This window comes from Rhopilema esculentum, chromosome 9 (genome assembly GCF_057945365.1).
Source record: "Rhopilema esculentum isolate cy_ngs chromosome 9, ASM5794536v1, whole genome shotgun sequence".
Taxonomy (NCBI): Eukaryota; Metazoa; Cnidaria; class Scyphozoa; order Rhizostomeae; family Rhizostomatidae; genus Rhopilema; species Rhopilema esculentum.
The window spans coordinates 276,861-299,181 of record NC_142823.1 but is presented as its reverse complement, the minus strand read 5'-3'; the positions used below and the strand labels follow the sequence as shown (position 1 = coordinate 299,181).

Genomic DNA, 22,321 nt, shown 5'->3' with positions numbered 1-22,321 from the left:
AGGAAAGCCACTTCTTTCGAATACCCCTAAGGCTTCCGCAATCTCCCACCGGCCCCTTCAAACGTACCGCTAGCATAATAAGTGCCCTATAAAATAATAGGCATAAAATATCGTGAAACGTTTTAGTGCCTTTTTAAAAAGATGGTTCTTTAGTCTCATATCAACTCGAGATTCCCCCCCCCCCCCCACTTTGAATTTCTTGGCGCCGCCCCTGTGAAAGACTGAACGACCTCATGATTCTTACTTGTGAGGAAGACATTTTGGAAAACGTAAATTTAGATCAGATAGTGGAACAATGGGTAATTTGTAGAAGGAGAAAAAATTAACACCTGATTTTTGGACTATGTATGTTTTGATGCACTAATAAAACTAACAGTCTTTATGCTCGATCTTCCAAATTTACAAAATCTAGAAATTTTACCATACAGCTGAAAAATTATTAACGAGACAATATATAAGGTTTTGTTGGTAAAAGACTATTAAAGTTTAGGCCCTCATACAAAATTAGAATTGACCTTTGTCAGTCGGAATTTTTGAGCCCTTCACCCCCCAAAAAATTTCTGGCAATTTACGTCCCTGGGTCGACAAAATCATCTTGACTTTTTCCATTTGGGCCAAAACCCCCGGTGGGTGAATTGACCGTCGGAAACCTTGTTTCTGTGTCCCTCGAAACCATTCCTTGACCCGCACGTGTGCTTAAAAAAACTGGGGTCAGATTCAGCACTCGAAAGAGATGACAATTTATCAAAAGCTGCACTAGAATCCATTTTGGTACCCGATTGGCGATCAAAACTGTATTGTTCGGGTTTTCACGTAAATTTTCATTGCGTAGTCGATTAAGGTTTTGGTTTAGTGTAATTAAGCCTTAAAATGTATCTTGTGACTTGGTGACGCAGCTTTTCTGTTTACCATATTTTCTAATTGCTTCGATTATAATAATTACACTTTCGTTTGAGCCAACTGACGTAAATTGAATAGAGCATCGTCATTGGTAGTTTATTTTGGATTAATTAGTTTACAGTATATATATAGAACGTTGAGATTTTGTTATTGCGTGCAACTGGGGGTGGTTGTGCGAACCCAGCTGTGATTTGCTGAATGATATGAAATGTGAAAAGCTCAAATGACTTTTTCTTCAGTGTTTTCTCTGGAATACAAAGTTTAAAAAGAATCAGCAAGATAGATCCTGAGAGGTCTAAAAATCTGGTCCACCGAACCTAGATGCATTTGTGTTTCAGTGAATGAACTATGGATGAACTGAAGAAGAAGAGAAACATCAGAGGAGGACATAGAGCTTTTGCAACGCAGTTGATCAGACAGATTGAAGATAGTCTGGAAGATCAATTGAAGTTGAAGCAGCTTGAGATACAGCTGGATGAGAAATTTGAAGTCTTAGGAAAATTGGATGACGAAATTTTGGGTCTTGTAAGCGAAATTGATGAAGATGGTTTGGGATGCTCACAAGAAATTTCTGAGGCTGGAGAGATGAAGGAAAAAATAAATCTAGCGCTGCTCAAGTTGAAGAGTTTAGTGAAGAATGAGAAGCAGTTGGAATCGCAGAAGCCTAATTTAACAAGACATGGCTCAGAAGAATCAGTTTATTCTGTAGAAAGTTCAGCGTCGTCAGCAACTCGTAAAGTTCGTGCGAAGCTACCGAAGTTGGAACTGAAAAAATTTAGTGGCCGCCCCCAAGATTGGCAGGAGTTCTGGGATAGTTATAAAAGTGCAGTTTACGAAAACGAAGAGATTTCAAAGATTGACAAGTTTTCGTATTTGAAGCACTATTTGGAAGAACCTGCGAAAAAAGTAATTGCTGGACTTGCTTTGACTGAAAAAAATTATGACGTAGCTGTCGATTTGCTTGAACAGAGATTCGCGCGACCAACGACGATAAAAAGGGCACATATCAACGAGCTTCTGAATTTAGATGCGGTTTTCAATGAAAAACATGTTAAGAAGATGCGAGAACTTTATGATACTATTGAGACACACCATCGTGGATTGAAAGCCCTAGGAGTTGACGAAACATCATACTCGAACATAGTTGTACCTGTTTTAATGGACAAGGTTCCAGAGGCTGTTCGCCTGAACATGATTCGAGGAAGTAAGAATCACCAAGAATGGGATATGGAAGAAATGCTTGTGGCTTTTCGAGAAGAATTGGAGATTCGTGAACAGCATGTTTCGATTTCAATGGCTTTGGGAAATGGGACCGTTTCTGGTAGGACGTCATCAGAACGGCGAAGTGAGATGAAACCGAGGTTTCCTGGTCGAACAACAACAGCGAGTGCGTTGTTCACGAAACAAGATGGTGGATTTGTGAGAAGAAAGTTCTGTGTATTTTGTAAAGAAGATCACGAAGAAGCCGATTGTCACAACGTCAGGAACAAGGAAGAAAGGAAGGATCTTGTTTTTAAATATGGACGTTGTCTTTTGTGTTTAAAAAAGGGACACAGAGCTTACCAGTGTCATTCGAAGGAAAAATGTAAGTTGTGTAACAAACGACACCATGTTGCAATTTGTAATGTTGTTGGTAGTCAGCCTAGTGCTAACCAAGCTCGTGTCAAGACTGCTGATACTACTGTTACCACTTCTTGTGTAAGTAATATAGATTCTGGGGGGAGAGCAGTCTTGCAAACCGCCAAGGCCGTAGTTACAGGTAGCATAAGGAATGTTAAGGCACGTGTTCTTTTTGACTCAGGTAGTCAGAGGAGTTTTGTAACACGAAGTATGGTAGAAAAACTTGGTTTGAACCCCATTAAGCAAGTGCGCTTAGGTATAAAGACATTTGGATCTCAAAATATGGACGAGAAGATAAGAGATGTGGTCGAGTTAGAGTTGAAAGGAGTTGAAAGTGGAGGGAAAGTGAAAATACAGGCCTTTGTTGTTAATGAAGTTTCAGAAATACGCAATGAACATGTTGAAATATTGAAGTATGATTATAAGCATCTTACTAACTTGTGGTTTTCAGATGTTTGTAGGCACGAAGATTCCCTTATTATAGACATTTTAGTTGGAAGCGATTGGCTTTGGACGCTTCAAGATGGTCGTATAATACGAGGGGAGCCAGGAGAGCCTGTTGCCATTCATACTAAGATTGGATGGGTTGTGTCAGGGCCAATAAAGGGTAAGTTAACTGATTTGGCAGAATCTTGCTCTTCAAATTTGGTTGTAAATGGTAATGGTATAACAGTTAATTTGATGCACCAGAATAAGGAACAGGAATTAGAACAAGACATTAAAAAACTGTGGGATCTTGAGACTTTAGGAATTAAAAGGCAAGATAAGGTGCATGCAGAATTTTTGGATAATATAGAGTTTAAAGGAGATAGATACTCAGTTTGTTTGCCTTGGAAAATGGGGCACAAGCCCCTTTCTACTAATTATACTCTTAGTCTCAACAGATTGAAGGGGCAGTTGAAAAAGCTCAAGGAGAAGCCTGCAATAATGGAAACCTATGATGGGATTATAAAGCAACAAGAAAAGGATAGAATCATTGAAGAGGTTACAAGTCTTGAGCTAAGTGAGAAGCTTAGTTATCTGCCACACCATGCCGTTGTACGAAATGATGCAGAAACAACAAATGTAAGAATAGTATATGATGCCTCTGCAAAAGATAGGAAGTCAGGTACCTCTCTAAATGAGTGTTTACATGTTGGACCACCATTAAATCCACTTTTGTTTGATATCATGATAAGATTCAGAGAAAATAAGATTGCAATAACATCTGATATCGAAAAGGCATTTTTGAATATTGAAGTGGATAAAAAGGATAGAGATTGCTTGAGGTTCTTATGGATTGATAGTTCTTGTGATAGTGAACCAAACATTAAAGTTTACCGCTTTAATCGTGTTGTTTTCGGAGTAAATAGTTCTCCTTTTTTGTTGAATGCTGTTGTAAGACATCATTTAAGTACTTATGAAACAGCTGTTCCAGAGTTCTCAGCAAAATTGTCTAGAAGTTTCTATGTAGATGACCTAGTGTTAGGATGTTATGATGAAGAAAGTGGTAAAGAACTCTACAATAAGGCAAAGAAAAGAATGTTAGAGGCAGGATTTAACTTAAGGAAATGGAAGAGTAATGATCCAAAACTTGCTCAATATTTTAAGGTTATGGAAGAAACTGGGAAACATCCTGCAGATGGAGGGGGTGAATGTAGCTATGTAAAGGAAATGCTAGGGGAAGAAATTTCAGACACTAAGAGTAAAGTTTTGGGAATAACATGGGATATGTTGAAGGATAATTTGGAATTTGAGTTGACAAAAATAGAGAACAGTGTTCCAAATTCAACTGTTACTAAGAGAACCATCTTAAGCATGATTTCCAAACTTTTTGACCCTTTAGGACTTGTGAGTCCAATTATTGTAAGTGCAAAGGTTTTGTTTCAGGAATTATGCACCTTGAAGTTAGGATGGGATGATGAAGTACCAGTAGAAATGCTCAATAAATGGAATAAATTTGTATGTGATTTAAGTTCAGTGGGTGTTATTTCCTTACCAAGATGTCTATATGAAAAAAGTACAGATAAGGTAAATAAGTGTTATTTACATGGGTTTGCAGATGCCAGTAAGAAGGCTTACTGTGCAATGGTTTATTTAGTATACGAGACTGATACTGGAATGCATTCAAGATTGATTTGTGCTAAGACAAGGGTTGCTCCGCTTAAGGAATTAAGCATTCCAAGGTTAGAACTTATGTCAGGTCGTATTTTATCTACACTTGTGGAGACTGTGTATAATGCGTTAAGCCCACAAATTAAAATAGACGGTTGTAGGTACTGGTTAGACAGTAAAACAGCATTATACTGGATAAATAATCAAGGTGAATGGAGGCAATTTGTACAACATAGGGTCAATGAGATTCTGAAAATTTCTAAAAAGGAAGACTGGGGACATTGTATTGGAGTTTGTAATCCAGCAGATTTGGGTTCTAGGAGAGTCTCTGCAACAATTTTAAGAGATAGCAGACTTTGGTGGGAAGGTCCTCATTGGTTGTCCATGGGGAAGGAATATTGGCCTAAAAGTTTCACTCTTGAGGATTCACCAGAGATTATGGAGGAAAAAAGGAAAACTGTAAATGTTACAGCAGTAATAGAACAAAACAGACTAAGTGTGACTGAAATAATAGAGGTGGATAAATTTAGCTCTTTGAAGAAATTATTGAGGGTTACAGCAAGAGTGATCCGTTTCGTCACTAACTTAAGGTCTGCAAGGGAAGGTAAGATATTGAAATTAGGGGAATTAGACTCGGAGGAAGTTTCAAGGGCAGAAAGGATTTGGATTAAGGGCTCACAAATTGACCTTAAGAAACAACCAGGGTATAATGAGATTGCATTGAAATTGGGACTTTTCGAAGAAGATGGCATTTTAAAGTGCAAGGGCCGCTTGGAAAACTCAGATTTAGCACTAGAAACTAAGTTTCCGATTATTCTACCGAATAATAATTGGTTTACGCGTTTGGTTATTGAGGATTGCCACGAAAGGGTAATGCATGAAGGTCTGAAAGCAACGCTCACGGAATATAGGTCTAGTTTTTGGACAACAAAAGGAAGGCAGTATGTAAAAAAGATATTGAGGGATTGCAGAAAGTGCAAAAAGGTACAAGGTAAATCGTACGGTGTACCATCAGTCGCACCTTTACCTGAATTTCGTGTCAAGGAAGTACCACCATTTACCTACATAGGTATAGATTTTGCTGGACCATTGTTTTATAAAAGCAAAATAGGCAAGATGGAAAAATGCTATATTGCACTTTACACCTGTGCTACATCAAGGGCAATACATCTTGACCTCGTTGAAGATATGTCAGGACCGACCTTTATAAGGAGTCTTAGGCGTTTTACATCTCGTCGTGGTACGCCTTCGTTGATTAATTCAGACAACGCTAAAACTTTCAAGTTCACCAATAAGTTTCTAGATAAGCTGGGAAATAGTCGTGAAGTTTCATCATATTTGGTTGAAAAGAAAATAACATGGCGTTTCAACTTGGAAAGAAGTCCCTGGTGGGGAGGTTATTTTGAGAAATTGGTCGGAAGTGTTAAGAGGTGTTTAAGAAAGGTGCTTGGAAATGCCAAGCTAACATTTGATGAGTTGTATACCGTGCTGTTAGAAGTTGAGGCGACACTTAATTCGCGCCCCTTAACGTATATTTATGACGAAGTAGAAGTTTACCCACTTACTCCGTTTCATCTTATGTACGGTCATAGATTGTCGCAATTAGCTGATGATTTAGATATCAACGATTTAGAACTAGAGGAGAGTTCATCAGCATACTCTAAGCGATTTTGCTATGTAATCAAAAAATTAAGTCACTTTGCAGGACGCTGGAGAAGGGAATATTTAACAGAACTCAGGGAATTTCATAGAAATAACAGGAATGGAGAAATAATTGTGTCCGTCGGGGATATAGTATTGGTGCAAGAGGAACACGTCAAAAGAAATTCATGGAAAATGGGGAAAATCGTGGAACTTGTGCAAGGGAAAGACGGTGTTGTTCGGGGTGCAAAGGTAAAAGTATGTGGTAGTGGTAAGTCAGAAATTTTATCTCGACCTTTGCAAAAACTTTTTCCTTTTGAACTTGCAAGAATGAACGAAATCGCAGGAAAAAGTACGGACATCGAGAGGAAAGAGAACGAAGTACGGGAACAGAATGCTTGTGAATTTTCACCTATTGTAATTTGTCCTAATCGCGTCGTAGAACCCCAGCGTAGGAAATCTAAACGCGCAGCAGGTCAGGATTCGCAGTGGAAAACCCGTTTGATGCTTGACTCTTAACGAGTCAAGGAGGGGAGTGTGTTCGGGTTTTCACGTAAATTTTCATTGCGTAGTCGATTAAGGTTTTGGTTTAGTGTAATTAAGCCTTAAAATGTATCTTGTGACTTGGTGACGCAGCTTTTCTGTTTACCATATTTTCTAATTGCTTCGATTATAATAATTACACTTTCGTTTGAGCCAACTGACGTAAATTGAATAGAGCATCGTCATTGGTAGTTTATTTTGGATTAATTAGTTTACAGTATATATATAGAACGTTGAGATTTTGTTAGTGCGTGCGTGCAACCGGGGGTGGTTGTGCGAACCCAGCTGTGATTTGCTGAATGATATGAAATGTGAAAAGCTCAAATGACTTTTTCTTCAGTGTTTTCTCTGGAATACAAAGTTTAAAAAGAATCAGCAAGATAGATCCTGAGAGGTCTAAAAATGTATACTACTGCAATAGAAACGCGAATGTAAACAACGCACGCTTAACGGAGAATTTGTGTCCTAAATGCTGCGTCCACTTCTCTGCTCCTTGTTACTTCATTAAGAAGATCTGCTCTCCATTTCTTTTTAAAATCATCTCTCGCCGATGGTAGATTGAAAATTCCAATTCCTTTAGTTCTTCGGCATGTTTCACAGCCAAATACCGAACAGTTATCTCAGGGCATATTTTACAAACTCACGAAATGTAAACATTGAGACGAAATGTAGGCATTGTTATTTTCAGTTATTTCTGTCCAGTTATTTTCTACTATTGAAACATTTTTAGGCCGACTCACCCATGGTTTCCAATTACTTGTGAAGGATTATGGCGTCATAAAATTATGATAACGTCAGGCAAAAGCGATTAGAAGTAAGAAAAATAGTAATTCTATACATCCTTCAAAAGCACTGAATATGTGCTATGCAAATTTGGAACTTGGTTGACAGAAATAGTTGCGATAAAACAATTAATGCGGTTCAAAGTGAATTTTCCTAAGTTGATGACGTCATCAAAAGTTTGACTTTTGTTTAAAATATTTTCCATTCAATCATGGATTTTAAATCTGGATAGTTTATTTAGTTGAAAAATAAAATAAAAGTTGAGGTCAAGTCTTTGGCTGACTTTTGAAGAATTTGTATGAATTTTTGATGACGTCATCAGAGACAAGCAACTTCCGGTGTAAATTTCCTTTGGCCTATCTTGGATTTGAATTATCCATGGTCGATTTAGTTGGTATGTGAAATAAAATTTGAGGTTAGGCAGTTCGCTAGTTTTTCTACAAAATTCCCTGTTTAAAATACGTATTAAATTTCACTGCAGGAGACCAAGCTATAGACATCAAAGTATTTCTAAAACAGCCTGATAAATATACCTGGTAGCCAGTAGAGGTACTCATACTTTGTCAGTCACCTCTTCATTAGCAAGCCTGAGCCAAACACAGTGGCGAGAAGAGGACTGGGTGGAAACAGCATATGCATAGGTAGGAAATTTAATACACCCATCCGAGTCAAGGGACTCACAATTTCGTATAAAAGCACAAACTACAGAACTCGTTCTTCTCTATTATTCCCAGTGGCATCAAAGAAACACATATGGACTTAAATGACACCGCATGACAATTGACACCCAAATGAGAATAATATAAAATAAGCTAAAATATGAACTCCTAGCGAAATCAAATTCTACAACATCCCTCGTGAAATTAGCTCTGATAAAATTTCATTCGATCAGCATATAATATTTTTTTCAAAAAATTAGGCTACGCCCCATCGGGACATTGCTCAAGATATGCTGTTCTATTGTTGTCATGAATATGTTGACATAATTTGGGGGCAATTAGTGTCATCACTGCCGTGCCTTAAGAGAGGGTAATAAAATTTACCATTTTTTATAAGAATCAGTAAATTAAAGGTCTGGCTGGTTGTTCTTAATTATTTTGAAAATTTGAGGCTAGATTGTTCTTAATTTGTTCTTAAATTATTAGGGTGTAAGCAGTGCAGTTGCTAGCTATTGCGCTCTAGGGAAGTGTTCAAGCCTTATTTGCCAACAAAGTTTGTAAGACATCTTGTATTTGCCAATAAGTTTGAAAGTTCACCGAAGAAGCACCCCTAGATGGAAAAAAATTCCTCGTTTTTGAGATAAAACATTGTTTAAAGTTGCATTTTAAAGTAGCCCACCCTCAGCTTGTTCTTAATTTGTGTTTAACTTTTGACCAACTTTGAGACTCGTGTTATTCTAACATTGTTTTGAAAGCAGTATAATTATGTTTGAGAATAAATATCACCATTTGTTGTACTTAATATGCAGCATAACAGTTTCCCCATAATGATTTTTAATGTGAGTTGTAAAAAAATGAGCGCATCCTCTCTTTGACTCCAGGATGGAAGGTTGCCACTCTCATTAAAAAACATGTTCTTGCTCGTCTCCCAAAGTTTGAACTTCGGTGAACCTGTGGACACAGCAAGCGAGGGGCCTAAGTGGGTATGACTTTCTTTGAGAATTATTTAGTGTTAGGGAACCGAGTGCCAGTTTCTCAAATTTTCAACATTTTTGCCAGGGCAAAATTTTTCTGCAGTGCAAATATGCAGCCAACCTCTCCCAACAAAATGTATGAAGTGACGCCCCTGACGACAATAGCACTGCCAATTAGCTGCCCAAAGACAGAGTCACAAGTTTCAGTTAAACCGAAATAATGAAAAGCTCCAAGCAACTCAAATCTATTTTTCAAACTTCGGGCGGAACATCAACAACCCTTTTCTAGTTTAAGCGGATACTTCTTCTTCTTCAATTTAGTTTAACTTTGCTTTATATCTGCCTGGATTGAACCTACTAGGAATCATCTTTCTGTTTGTAAGCCGCATCTCGGAAACCTTAGCTGCTAGTTTTAGTTTTGTGCTAAACATGCACTAACAATCAATAAACTGAATACATGAACTGCTGGTGTTTAGATAGAATGGTTACAGAAACCTGGCAGTGTTGTACATTGGTTCATTCTATGAAAAGATGAGAAACCGCGAGAGACCGCGAGAGACCGCGAGAGACCGCGAGAGACCGCGAGAGACCGCGAGAGACCGCGAGAGACCGCGAGAAACACGAAGCCATGAAACTACAAATGCATTCTTGAACATTAACGTCATTAAAAAAGTATGGCCTGCATGCTAGGTATTTTCCTATCAAAATATTCACGGTTACGAAAACCTGTTACATTTAAAACCAAGAAACGTCCCATTAAATATATAAATATAGTCTGAATGCAAAATTATTCAATTCACTATTCGAAAGCGATGTATTAAATATGAAATTCTTTACCAAACCCATTGTTAAAATTAAAACCCAACCACTATTACAATTGATACTTTTCAAAGTAGTTATCAAATCAAATCCAACAATTTGAAATTCATATTTAAAAATTCATTTCTACGCAACATTAATTGAATGAAAGACCCTGTCCTAGCACATAGGAGACCTGCATCGCGCAAATCGAACAATGAAATCGCTGATACAATAGTAACCAGCACGTGAAATCTTGCGTAGTGGTCATGTGGTTCTAGGAAATCAGTTACTTGGTTTGTGGTATATGAAAAGGACAGGTAAAGGAGAGCTAGCACAGGGCCTCCATACTCATATACATTGCTATCTGCGAACACCAAAATTTAGCTTTCTGTTCATTTATCAAAGTTCAGTAAAAGCATTTATCAAAGTAATTAGAGATTTCTAATGATTTGTTCCCTTTTTCAATTGAGGTTCGGCTACAAAGATTAAAAGGAAATTCCTTAGACATTAAGATCTAGAAATTGATTCAATTTTCACCCAAATCTGCTGAGACATCAATGGAACCAAGGTTATAGCCTGAAATCTCATTAAGCAACATAATTAATCTAAATATACTAGAAGCGTTATTAATGTAAAGACCCAAATTATTTGTGTATAGTTTTAAACGTTATATAAATATCAATATTATTCCCAGATTGCGTATAAACATTGTTATTACTAAAATTCAGAATAGCTGCAGTTACACTTTGACTAGCAAAAAGGCTTTAATTGAGAACTTAGGAAAAAATCTCCAATTTGTTTGAAATGATATTGACGCCAAAAAACAGTTTGAGGTTTATTTCTTCAAGACCAGAGGAAAATCATTCACTTTGCTGAGACCTTTTTTGATACGTGCAAATGTAGCCCTTTGACTTTTTTAAGGAACAAAGGGCGACATGAAGTGGATAAACTTGAAGTGGTTGAAGGCCAACGGAAGCACCAGAGAAATGAAACAGAACTGTTTTTTCTTCGCGAAAACAGTTTGGAGGCAGAAAACTTACCTGATCAACCAGTAAGAGGCTTCTGGATCATTTCTATAACAAAATTTTAGATTAATTGAGCAAGAGGTATGTTAATAATAAGTACCACGACAAAGAAATAAGACTTAATGTTTTGAACATTCGACAACTTCTTGTTACACCATGACAATCCGATAAATAGACAAACCCAGTATTAGACAATTTCTTGTTGTACCATTGAATAGACAAGGCCATTATATTAAATTAAGTTAAACGTTTCGACTCTAGCTAGAGTCACATTCAGTATATAGAGGTATGTTACTTATACATAACCACACGCTATGTTAAAAAACATTTCGCCTGGAATTCCTTTAACTAGAAAAAGATGTATTTAACTGACACTTTGCTATGACAAACCACCGTAGTTGGCAGATCCAAGTAAGAAAACAATTTTTTTCTGTTACAACATCTGGTTTTTTTTGTTAATATAGACTGGTTTCAAATCGCTTTAATGAAAAAAGGACTTTGCTTGTAAGTAACTCACAAATAATCATTTTGTATGCTTTGAGGCAGATAAACCTCTAGCGGCCGAGAGATTCAGGGCCGCCTAGAGGAAAGACGCTAGCCTAAACTTGCAATATAATATGTAAGGGGCATTTAAATTTGTATTGCTAAAATATGAAGAAAATTATTTAACTTGATAATTTAACTTCAACTCTTCTTTCTCAACTACTTAAAACATAAAAGTTACTAGCCATACCTCTTAACTTCATCTGGGATGAAAATATACTCCAGGGATAAACTTCTTCGCAGTTCGTGCAGAGATTTGACGAATTTTATCGTACGTGAAAATTTTGAGCTGAAATAAATGAAAATACATTAGCAAATTGCAAATGCAAATTAAAGGTACAGATGCAAATTGATCATTCTTATGTTCACCAATCAGTGCTTCCAGAAATTGCAAGAAGAAATTGATAAAGCGCTAAGCCATGGCGCTTTGACTCCCGTGAAAATTTTGCGGTATTTTTCTTGTTTAGAAATACATGTCCAAATTTGTATGACTTAAACAGGACGGCAATTGCCCTAATCAAACAATAATTAGATGCTATTTACTTAAAAGCCTAGACATCAAAACAACAACAACAACAACAACAATAACAATTTTAAATCAGCGTCCTTACCTGATAAACGGCTTGTAGAATCTGAGGACAGTCTTGAGCCAGAAATCAGGGTGGACAATGTACAGCGTATTCAGGGTTTTTTTCAATCTTAAAATGTATGATGTATATTAAGAAAAGCAATATGTTGCCTTTTAAAAGCAAAATAGCAAGAACAACCACATTTAAGATTTAAAGGTTTTCAGTTTCAATTAAAAAAAGTAGTCATTATAGTTTGCAAAAATTGCACGTCTTAATACAAGGAACCGTCCTTTGACAAAAAAGCATGTTTGAGCACAAAACAAATCCAAAGGAAAATCAGCTTGGACTTCCCCACTTTCCCCCTTTCCACTTCTCTCCTTCTCCTCTGCCCTCCTTCTCACTTCCCTCCTTTCCCTCTGCCTTCCTTCCCCCTTCCTTCCATCTCCTCTGCCTTCCTTCTACACTTCACCCCCTCCTAGATTTTATCACTTCCTCTAATCTTTCCCCCTTTCCACTTCTCTCCTTCTCCTCTGCCCTCCTTCTCACTTCCCTCCTTTCCCTCTGCCTTCCTTCCCCCTTCCTTCCATCTCCTCTGCCTTCCTTCCACACTTCACCCCCTTCTAGATTTTATCACTTCCTCTAATCTTTCCCCCTTTCCACTTCTCTCCTTCTCCTCTGCCCTCTTTCTCACTTCCCTCCTTTCCCTCTGCCTTCCTTCCCCCTTCCTTCCATCTCCTCTGCCTTCCTTCCACACTTCACCCCCTCCTAGATTTTATCACTTCCTCTAATCTTTCCCCCTTTCCACTTCTCTCCTTCTCCTCTGCCCTCCTTCTCACTTCCCTCCTTTCCCTCTGCCTTCCTTCCCCCTTCCTTCCATCTCCTCTGCCTTCCTTCCACACTTCACCCCCTCCTAGATTTTATCACTTCCTCTAATCTTTCCCCCTTTCCACTTCTCTCCTTCTCCTCTGCCCTCCTTCTCACTTCCCTCCTTTCCATCTGCCTTCCTTCCCCCTTCCTTCCATCTCCTCTGCCTTCCTTCCACACTTCACCCCCTCCTAGATTTTATCACTTCCTCTAATCTTTCCCCCTTTCCACTTCTCTCCTTCTCCTCTGCCCTCCTTCTCACTTCCCTCCTTTTCCTCTGCCTTCCTTCCCCCTTCCTTCCATCTCCTCTGCCTTCCTTCCACACTTCACCCCCTCCTAGATTTTATCACTTCCTCTAATCTTTCCCCCTTTCCACTTCTCTCCTTCTCCTCTGCCCTCCTTCTCACTTCCCTTCTTTCCCTCTGCCTTCCTTCCCCCTTCCTTCCATCTCCTCTGCCTTCCTTCCACACTTCACCCCCTCCTAGATTTTATCACTTCCTCTAATCTTTCCCCCTTTCCACTTCTCTCCTTCTCCTCTGCCCTCCTTCTCACTTCCCTCCTTTCCCTCTGCCTTCCTTCCCCCTTCCTTCAATCTCCTCTGCCTTCCTTCCACACTTCACCCCCTCCTAGATTTTATCACTTCCTCTAATCTTTCCCCCTTTCCACTTCTCTCCTTCTCCTCTGCCCTCCTTCTCACTTCCCTCCTTTCCCTCTGCCTTCCTTCCCCCTTCGTTCCATCTCCTCTGCCTTCCTTCCACACTTCACCCCCTCCTAGATTTTATCACTTCCTCTAATCTTTCCCCCTTTCCACTTCTCTCCTTCTCCTCTGCCCTCCTTCTCACTTCCCTCCTTTCCCTCTGCCTTCCTTCCCCCTTCCTTCCATCTCCTCTGCCTTCCTTCCACACTTCACCCCCTCCTAGATTTCATCACTTCCTCTAATCTTTCCCCCTTTCCACTTCTCTCCTTCTCCTCTGCCCTCCTTCTCACTTCCCTCCTTTCCCTCTGCCTTCCTTCCCCCTTCCTTCCATCTCCTCTGCTTTCCTTCCACACTTCACCCCCTCCTAGATTTTATCACTTCCTCTAATCTTTCCCCCTTTCCACTTCTCTCCTTCTCCTCTGCCCTCCTTCTCACTTCCCTCCTTTCCATCTGCCTTCCTTCCCCCTTCCTTCCATCTCCTCTGCCTTCCTTCCACACTTCACCCCCTCCTAGATTTTATCACTTCCTCTAATCTTTCCCCCTTTCCACTTCTCTCCTTCTCCTCTGCCCTCCTTCTCACTTCCCTCCTTTTCCTCTGCCTTCCTTCCCCCTTCCTTCCATCTCCTCTGCCTTCCTTCCACACTTCACCCCCTCCTAGATTTTATCACTTCCTCTAATCTTTCCCCCTTTCCACTTCTCTCCTTCTCCTCTGCCCTCCTTCTCACTTCCCTCCTTTCCCTCTGCCTTCCTTCCCCCTTCCTTCCATCTCCTCTGCCTTCCTTCCACACTTCACCCCCTCCTAGATTTTATCACTTCCTCTAATCTTTCCCCCTTTCCACTTCTCTCCTTCTCCTCTGCCCTCCTTCTCACTTCCCTCCTCTCCCTCTGCCTTCCTTCCCCCTTCGTTCCATCTCATCTGCCTTCCTTCCACACTTCACCCCCTCCTCGATTTTATCACTTCCTCTAATCTTTCCTCCTTCCCACTTCTCTCCTTCTCCTTTTCCCTCCTTACCACTTCCCTGCTACACCCTTCTCGATTTTTTCTCTTCATCTTATCTTTCCTTCTTCCCACTTCCCTCCTTCCCCTCTGCCCTCCTTCCCCACTTCCCTCCTACCCCCTTTTCGATTTTTCCTCTTCCTCTTACCTTTCCTCCCTCCCACTTCTTATCTTTCCTTTTTCTCAAATTCCCTGCTTCTCCACATCCCTGATTCCGCACTTTCTCTCATCCCTACTTCTTCGCTCCCCTACATTCCCCTAGCTTATCTTTTTCACTTGCCGACTTTCCCATTCTTACATTCCTTGCTTTACTGCTTTTCTTCTACTTTACTTCCCTACTTCCCCATTTCCCATTTCCCCCTTTAATGCCGATCAGTTTAATCGATTCTCCCCTTCCCCACTTTCCCCTTCGCTGCTCCCTTTCTTCACTGCTTTCCCTTTCCCCACTTCCCTGATTCACCATCTTCTTACTTCCCAGTTTACTTTTTCTCCCCACGTTCTTGCTTCCCCACTTTCTCACTTCCCTTCTTCCTTGTTTCCCTCTACCCAGCCCACTTCTTTTTTACATCACTTTTTCCATTCCTTACTTCATCGCTTCCCCGTTCCCGCTTCCCCCTCCCCGCTCCCCCTCCCCGCTTTCCATTGCCTGCTTTCCCCTCCCCGCTTTCCCTTGCCCATTTTCCCCTTCCCGCTTACCCCTGCCCGCTGCCCCCTGCCCGCTTCCCCCTCTCCGCTTCCCTGCTTTCCTTCTTTCATTATATAATAAAGGCTACACACCTGCGCTGCACCATATCATAACACTTCTTAAGCCAGTCAAGACCAGGCTGATTGGATCCGTGGGAATTGAAGTAAACGATGTCGTAGTTTTCTTGAACAGAAAGATCGATAGTGTGCACAGCGTAGCTGTCGTGAAAATAAAAAAACATTTAGCCATTTTGAGAATAGGTTATATATATCCCATTTCATTTTTATTTAAAATAAATTGTAACAATTTTGGTTTGGCTTAGAAGTTTTAAAACGGAAATCCTCCAACCGAATGGCATATACGGGGTTATTTGGGGTTGGACGAGCAACGCAGGTTTAAAACTGTTGTGAACATAGGGCGCTCACAACGCAGAGCAATTCCTATTAAAAACTATTTAAAATATGAATCAAAACGTCCAAGATAAGAGATGCAAGATTAGACTTTAGGGATGAAATTAGGATTTCCAAAACTTCAAACAAAGATTTAAGATCTCTCAATGCCAAAGAGATCCAAGAAAACTTGCTTTTAAATACCATACCTCTACAACTTGCATCCTAAATAGCATATGACTGAATTGAATGCAAAAAATTAAAAAACAAAGCAAAAATTAGCAAACAATCTTTTGGTGATATAGAACTCAAAAATTGGCTTTGAAAAAGCGATTTGCTTTTTAGTGAAAATTAGTAAAAATGTTTTAGATTCGAAAAGCTGCAAAAACGAATTGCCTATTTCAGCATAAAAAGAACATGATGCATGGAGGTTACTTACTAAAATAACTGTTCCATGACAATTTCGTATTTTGGAATGTATTTTGCAGGCAAAAAAGCAGCTGTGAATACCATAACCACCCTCTTTTCGTTGCGACATTCATGAATACCTAAAGAGAACGATTTCGCCATATGAGAATCTTTATATGAGAAATGAGAAAGACAAACCATTGACACTGTCAACAAGATATGAAGTTTCATTCAGTACAACCTTTTTAACAAAGTAGACAGTTATACCACTATCAGTGTTTTGCTGTGTAGGAAACATACGACACGATAGCAGGTAGTTATATCTCCTCTGATGCAATGTACTACATGGCAACTGGAGTGAAGTTGAACCAAGATCGTCGCTACCAATAAGGATCTTTCAGCAACGCAGAGTACAGAAGTCCCGTCGTTTCCTATTAACTATTGAGTAATACCTATTGACTTTGATGATATTGACTATTATCGTCTGTGGCAAAACACGTGAAAAATATTTATCAAGGCTATAGACTTAAAAAACAAGTTGGGAAACATAAACGGCCCTCCCCCTTTTCCCCATCATTAAATCTAACAGCTATATGTTTCTTCACGAAGGTCCCGTTGTTCTCCTTAAAGTTATAAGGCAGGGTCCATCAAATGAAAACGGAAGGCAATCCTTACCTCCATGCGTAATTATTTTGATAAACGGATCAATCAGCTTCAAATCGATGACACGCAACAAACCGCCAACAGAAACTGATACGAATCTGTCCCATAATCCTGGTACGTGCTTTTCACAGCCAATTTGATTGGCCCATTCGCCTTCATCGTTTACAGCACAGGAGCAGCTGGCAACATCAGCTCGGCCCATTTCCTCGTCCTCTGAGAAGGAGAATCTTTGGACTAGTTTGCTGGGGCTTTCATACTAGATGGAATACAAAAATTCAAAATGGCTAGGTGAAGCTAGAGACTTTACTTTCTATGACTTAAAAAATTCCTAGGCTATTGCTAGGTAAAAACCAAGAATTCACTGCGAACGAGGGAAACTTTCTGCCTCCATGAAAACAGCATCAGTAGCTATAAAGACCCAATTCCATATTGCTATTTAGAAGGTTAGGATCAACGATAATTAATAAATATAGACCTTGAGAGCCAGGCTGAATAAGTACAGAATTTCAGTCAAGACTTCTTATTTCATCTGATTAAAAACTCTGAATGGAATGGTTTTGAAATACGCAATAAATATACATAAAGTTTTACCAAAAGCTATTTTACTATTTGTTACTATCCAGTCTTGTTCAAGGGTAAAAGGACGACATCAAACACAAAAGGATAAAGTACTGAAAAAGGTCAAAAAAGGAAAAAATACAAAATGATTCAGATTTCTTGATGTATTACTTTTAAAAAGATAATTATCAGAGATAGGCAAGTCGTGATCCAGCAAATATGCAATAAATTAATAGCTGCATATAAAAGATGAAGGCAAAAGGGCTAGATATAAAATAGCGAATGTAGGTAAGAAATGTCTTTATCTCTGATATGCCACTGTTATTGGGTTCCTTAGAGCAATGACTACGATAATAAGGACAGAAGCGAAAGCACAGAGCACAGCGGTTGTGGGTAAGTAGCTGAGAGTCTTAAACAAGGAGTTGAGGGTCTGTAAAAAATTTATTGTCATGGATGTTTCAATATGGGCCTAGATCAAAAGATAGAATAAGAGAAAAACATTGCAACAAAACTCAAGAAATAGACAAATGAAATATTTGTGAAAGGTGCCTTTGCTCGAAAAAAAGAACAACAAAAAGCGTAGAATTGATGTAGAAGGACAACGTTTTCTAGCAGAAAAATTAGAAAAATGATGTTGCGGAAACTGAGCCATTCAGCACATTACGGGTAAATCTGCGTAATGATTTTTTCAAAGGAAAAACTGAAGCAAACTTTGTTTACCTCATTCTTAAAGCTAGTCTGTCACCTTCATGATCGTCTTATTCTAACTTAAAAGCCTCGCCTTTAGAGGGTCTTCTTCTGCCCTTTTAGCATAAAACATTCGTTTTTGTGAGTGAACACGACAAAAATTTCGTATCTTTATATCACTGAAACTAATTTAGACGTCTGACACCAAAAGAAAATTAATAGAAACTCTCTCCGGGAGAGTACGCTGTAGTGGTTCTTCGTTCTGATTGGTTGTTTGCGAATTAAATCAACGACTGTCTTTAATTCAATGTCAGTCAGCTGAAGAGTGAGAAAGAAGGCAACGCGAGTGTGATTGAATGTGTTTTGTGTGTACATATCACCAGCATATTAATCATCCAATACAAACCAAATCAAGAGTAGGTTACCTGTTTGGGCGATGAATCAAAGCCAGAAGAAGACACCGAGGAGCGCGCCTCACTCTCATCACTGAACTCTCGATCTCCTGAGAATGGATTTTCCGCAACCACGTCGTGTTCTTCCTCTTGAATTGAATCGTTTCTGTCAATCTTTCTCTGTTCTGATAACGATGTTCTCCACTTTTGTTTCCCCATCCCGGGAGACTTCTTCGCTTTTCTTTGATATTTTGATGGTAGCTCTGACTTTGTCCGCCTTAATGGGAAATCTATCAAGAAAGTAGGCACGCAGAATCAAGAAAAGTCACAAAGAAAAGCTGTTACCCAGAGATAACGAGCACTGCCATAAACTGAGTAGAAAGACGACTGTAGTAAGAAAAACTCAAACGCACTAATCTGAGGTTGCACAGAGCAGAATTAAGGAACGGCGAGTATTGAAGATTTCACAGTCTCACACCACTACGGAAAATGTAACGGCCCTTACTACAACACTAAAACGAAATATATGGCCGCACATTCGTTAAACACAGGGTGCAACACTGCCTTTCATATACCATTCGTTAACCAGACGATCGGAAGTTCAAAGTCGTTTTTATCCTTAAATTTTGTGCAAAAGGGGCTTTTCATCGATACTCGGTACATAAAAAATCAATTCCTTAAAAGGAAAGAGATAAGCGAAAGTCGTTTACCTTGATCTTCATCTAGTGCACTGCATAGGTTCTCGATGGACTTGGTTTTACGGCGAATATCTTTGAGCACGACGTCGTCATCTTCGTCATCTTCTGTTACAGCTAGAAAAACAGGACACAGTAAATCGATTCCTGACAGTTCGGAGAACGGACCGTTGTCATCAAATGACAAATCGTGGATGATAATTTTATGCTTTTGACCAGACACTGGGTCGTTGCTCACTGGAGATTTCACGTCATACATTTCCGATTTCCAATTGTCTTCAAACTCTAGAGACGGCTGGTCAATACCATTGTCCATCTCTGTGTACGCCTCCTCTAAAGCAGCCCTGAAGCTAGGCTCAGGCTGCGTCGGCAACGTTTCTTCTAAAGATGATTGGCTGTCGACGTCATGAGATTCAGAATACGGCGAGTTTGCCTCAGCGACCTTTGAGTAGGATGGACCCTTTTTGTTCCAATCATTGCTGAAGTCCTCACACTGCTCTTCAGACGGGCTTGCTGATTGCCTTCTTAGTTCTGTCTGGTCGACTTCGTTGTGGTCAGAGGAGCTGTTTCGTTTTCTACTAACCGAGCAAGTTGCTCGAACATTGCTTTGTAATGACATCATCCCACTTGTATCTGATTGTAAAGTAACTGTTGTGTTGTTATTTTCACCCTGGTATTGTGCGAATCTGTTTGAAAACATACATTTTTAAAAGCTAGCAAAAATGTGTTTACATTCACAATAAAAAGTGGAAGACTCTCCTTTTTTATAGAAAGAGTGAGATATCAAGAGTAAGTTTTACAATGTCCAAAATCCAAATTTTTAATTGTTTTCTAATCAAGCTCCATTCAATCAAAAACACAAATGGAACAACTCTAGAAAGACATTTTCCAAGAAAAAATATGTCCATATCCGAACTAAAAAGTACAAAGAAATCAATGTTCATATAAGCAGGCACAAGACCAGAGCTTTCGCTAGCATTTGTACTCAGTGGGAGTGCAATGGCCCATTGCCGACAGAGGTGGGGAACCACTTTTATTTGCCAACAAGTCCGAAAATTTGCCAATAGAGCACCCCTACATGGCAAATAAACTCCTCGCTTATGCAACAAAGCTTTTTTCCAAGGGGGTGTCACAACCAAACCCCCTCCCCCAACCCAATGCCCTATTGTTACAACGGAAGTTTGTGCAAGCATTGCATTTATTTGATTGGTTCAAACCATGGCGAGTTTAAAAACTGCATGGGTATGGATTTATTGGTGGAGATGTTTTCAACTAGCTAAATTAACTTCAGTCAAAAGGCATCTTTTCAATCTTTTTGGTTGATTAACTCTTTGGATGAAAGTCAAATTGTCACTCTATCCACAACTGCACAAGCAGAGCCACACCCAATCAGTTTAGTGAACAACGCACAATGTGCAGTCATCTAGCAGATCAGTCCTTTCACAGGAAAGGCCGCTAGCATAAAAGATTGTTATAGTTCCTATAGGTTTGGCCACTCCAGGGAAAAAGATATCCGTTTAATAATAATTTGATTAGCAAGGCTGTTACGTTCCAGCTAGAGAATTACGGTATGGTAGCCGAAAGAAACTCAGAGAAAAAAGCCATCAAGTTAAGATAAAATTCCTTTTACAACGATGCATCGATCCAGAATGAAACAAAACGTTAAGGAAAACCAAAGTCAGACATTGCAACGAAGCATAATGGAGAGGACTCCGAAAGAAAAGGCACTATGTCCAGTCAGTCAACCGTTCAGAGTTTACACAAGGCTTTGCAACGGGTTATTGGTAGAGAAAACATTGAGAATTAGCCGATTGGATAGTGACAATAGGTCTATTGTATAGTCCAACCAATGGTAATTTAAATGGCCAGTACGTCAGGACATAGTACCTTTAAGGCAACACATTTCTACGCCAAATATTACGGCACCATACTGCAAAAATTCTAGACGCATAAAGCCAAGAAAAGCAAACAGAAAGTGAAGCAGCATATGAATTCATTTGATTCAATATATTTGATTCAAAGCTCTGAGATTTAAACAGAAACGTGCACTCGGCTCTAAAGAGAATATTTTACAAACGGTTAAAGGCACAACCGGCATGCTTTTCTGTCGCGTTTTTTTCATTTGATGAGAAATAAAGAGTATTTCGTATTTCATGCAGTGCGATATTGGGCCCGTTTTGAAAATATAGTTGCAAAGTACGCCGGTTGCGCAAGAGCCTTCAAGAATCGACTATCCAGGAAAACAGAAAAATTACATATATTGGGCCTTTTTGGGAAGATACTTGTACAAAGGAGAAAAGATGCCTGCATTGTCAAGCAAATTAGTACCCCTTAAAAGTATCTAACCAAAAAAATAAAAAACCCCTTAAGTCTTGTGGAACATATAAAGAAAACTTCAGAGTACTCCCTACACATTTTGACCATTTTTATTTTGATTAGCTTATAAAAAGCTCCTCCGGTTAATAGTAATAGCCATTTCAATCAAAGGCATTGAATCATGGTAAATAGACCTTCTATAACAAAATTTTTCGGGTGATCGCGGCAGTTCATGTAAAATAGGCATTCGCTGTTGACAACTCACTATTGATGGAAATTGTTTTGTTAATCAATACTAGATAAGTTCATGTCACCAACCAATAGCAACGCAGCACGAAAGTCATGACTTAGCGGATTTGGGTATGTTTGGGTACACACTCTCCTTTTATTATGACTCAATGCCTTCAAAAACACGCTTTTTTCTAATTTTACATCTGAAGCTAATTTTTCCTCTTCTTACAATAGTCAATATTTTGGCAAATTGAGCTACTGTGTTTTAACGGAGTAAATTTTGACAAAAATGAGTATTCAACCATTTTCAAAATAACCACCACTTTTTTACATTGCTCACATTTTGTACTGGCATTTTCATCTTTTTGGTTTCTTATTAACTTGGCTTTAAAAAAAGGACGTATTTAAATCTCCCGTTTTAAAAAAAGAAGAAATGTGAACACAGGGTTGAAATAGACGAATTTCAACCGACTTTCATATAAAATCAAAGGGGTTTGAAAAGGGCCTATGTAATTTCTCTAAATTACAACAAGAAAATAACACTTATTGCAACGTAAGAAGATATAACGTGATACTAGTCACATGCT

The 22,321-nt window shown here is 39.2% G+C and overlaps 2 protein-coding genes across 2 annotated transcripts in view; one reads left to right on the top strand and one right to left on the bottom strand.

The window, feature by feature from the left end:
- The first annotated feature begins 1,248 nt into the window (after positions 1-1,248).
- Positions 1,249-6,774, top strand: LOC135689235 (uncharacterized). Its single transcript, XM_065206383.2, has one exon. It carries the CDS (start codon positions 1,249-1,251, stop codon positions 6,772-6,774), a length of 5,526 nt encoding a protein of 1,841 aa, XP_065062455.2.
- A 961-nt stretch (positions 6,775-7,735) lies between these two features.
- The window catches only part of LOC135688952 (uncharacterized), a 25,262-nt gene continuing 10,676 nt past the window's right edge, over positions 7,736-22,321 (bottom strand). Inside the window, exons 6-13 of the mRNA XM_065206023.2 lie at positions 19,203-19,873; positions 18,526-18,782; positions 16,868-17,111; positions 16,224-16,332; positions 15,488-15,613; positions 12,195-12,281; positions 11,774-11,872; positions 7,736-11,088 (exon numbers count right to left, since the gene is read on the bottom strand). Coding sequence (XP_065062095.2) covers positions 11,052-11,088; positions 11,774-11,872; positions 12,195-12,281; positions 15,488-15,613; positions 16,224-16,332; positions 16,868-17,111; positions 18,526-18,782; positions 19,203-19,873 — 1,630 coding nt within the window. The 3' untranslated portion in view covers positions 7,736-11,051. The remainder of the gene's footprint in view (positions 11,089-11,773; positions 11,873-12,194; positions 12,282-15,487; positions 15,614-16,223; positions 16,333-16,867; positions 17,112-18,525; positions 18,783-19,202; positions 19,874-22,321) is intronic.

Excerpts from the sequence above, each read along its gene's own strand:
- LOC135689235 (XM_065206383.2), top strand. The coding sequence starts at position 1,249 with ATGGATGAACTGAAGAAGAAGAGAAACATCAGAGGAGGACATAGAGCT.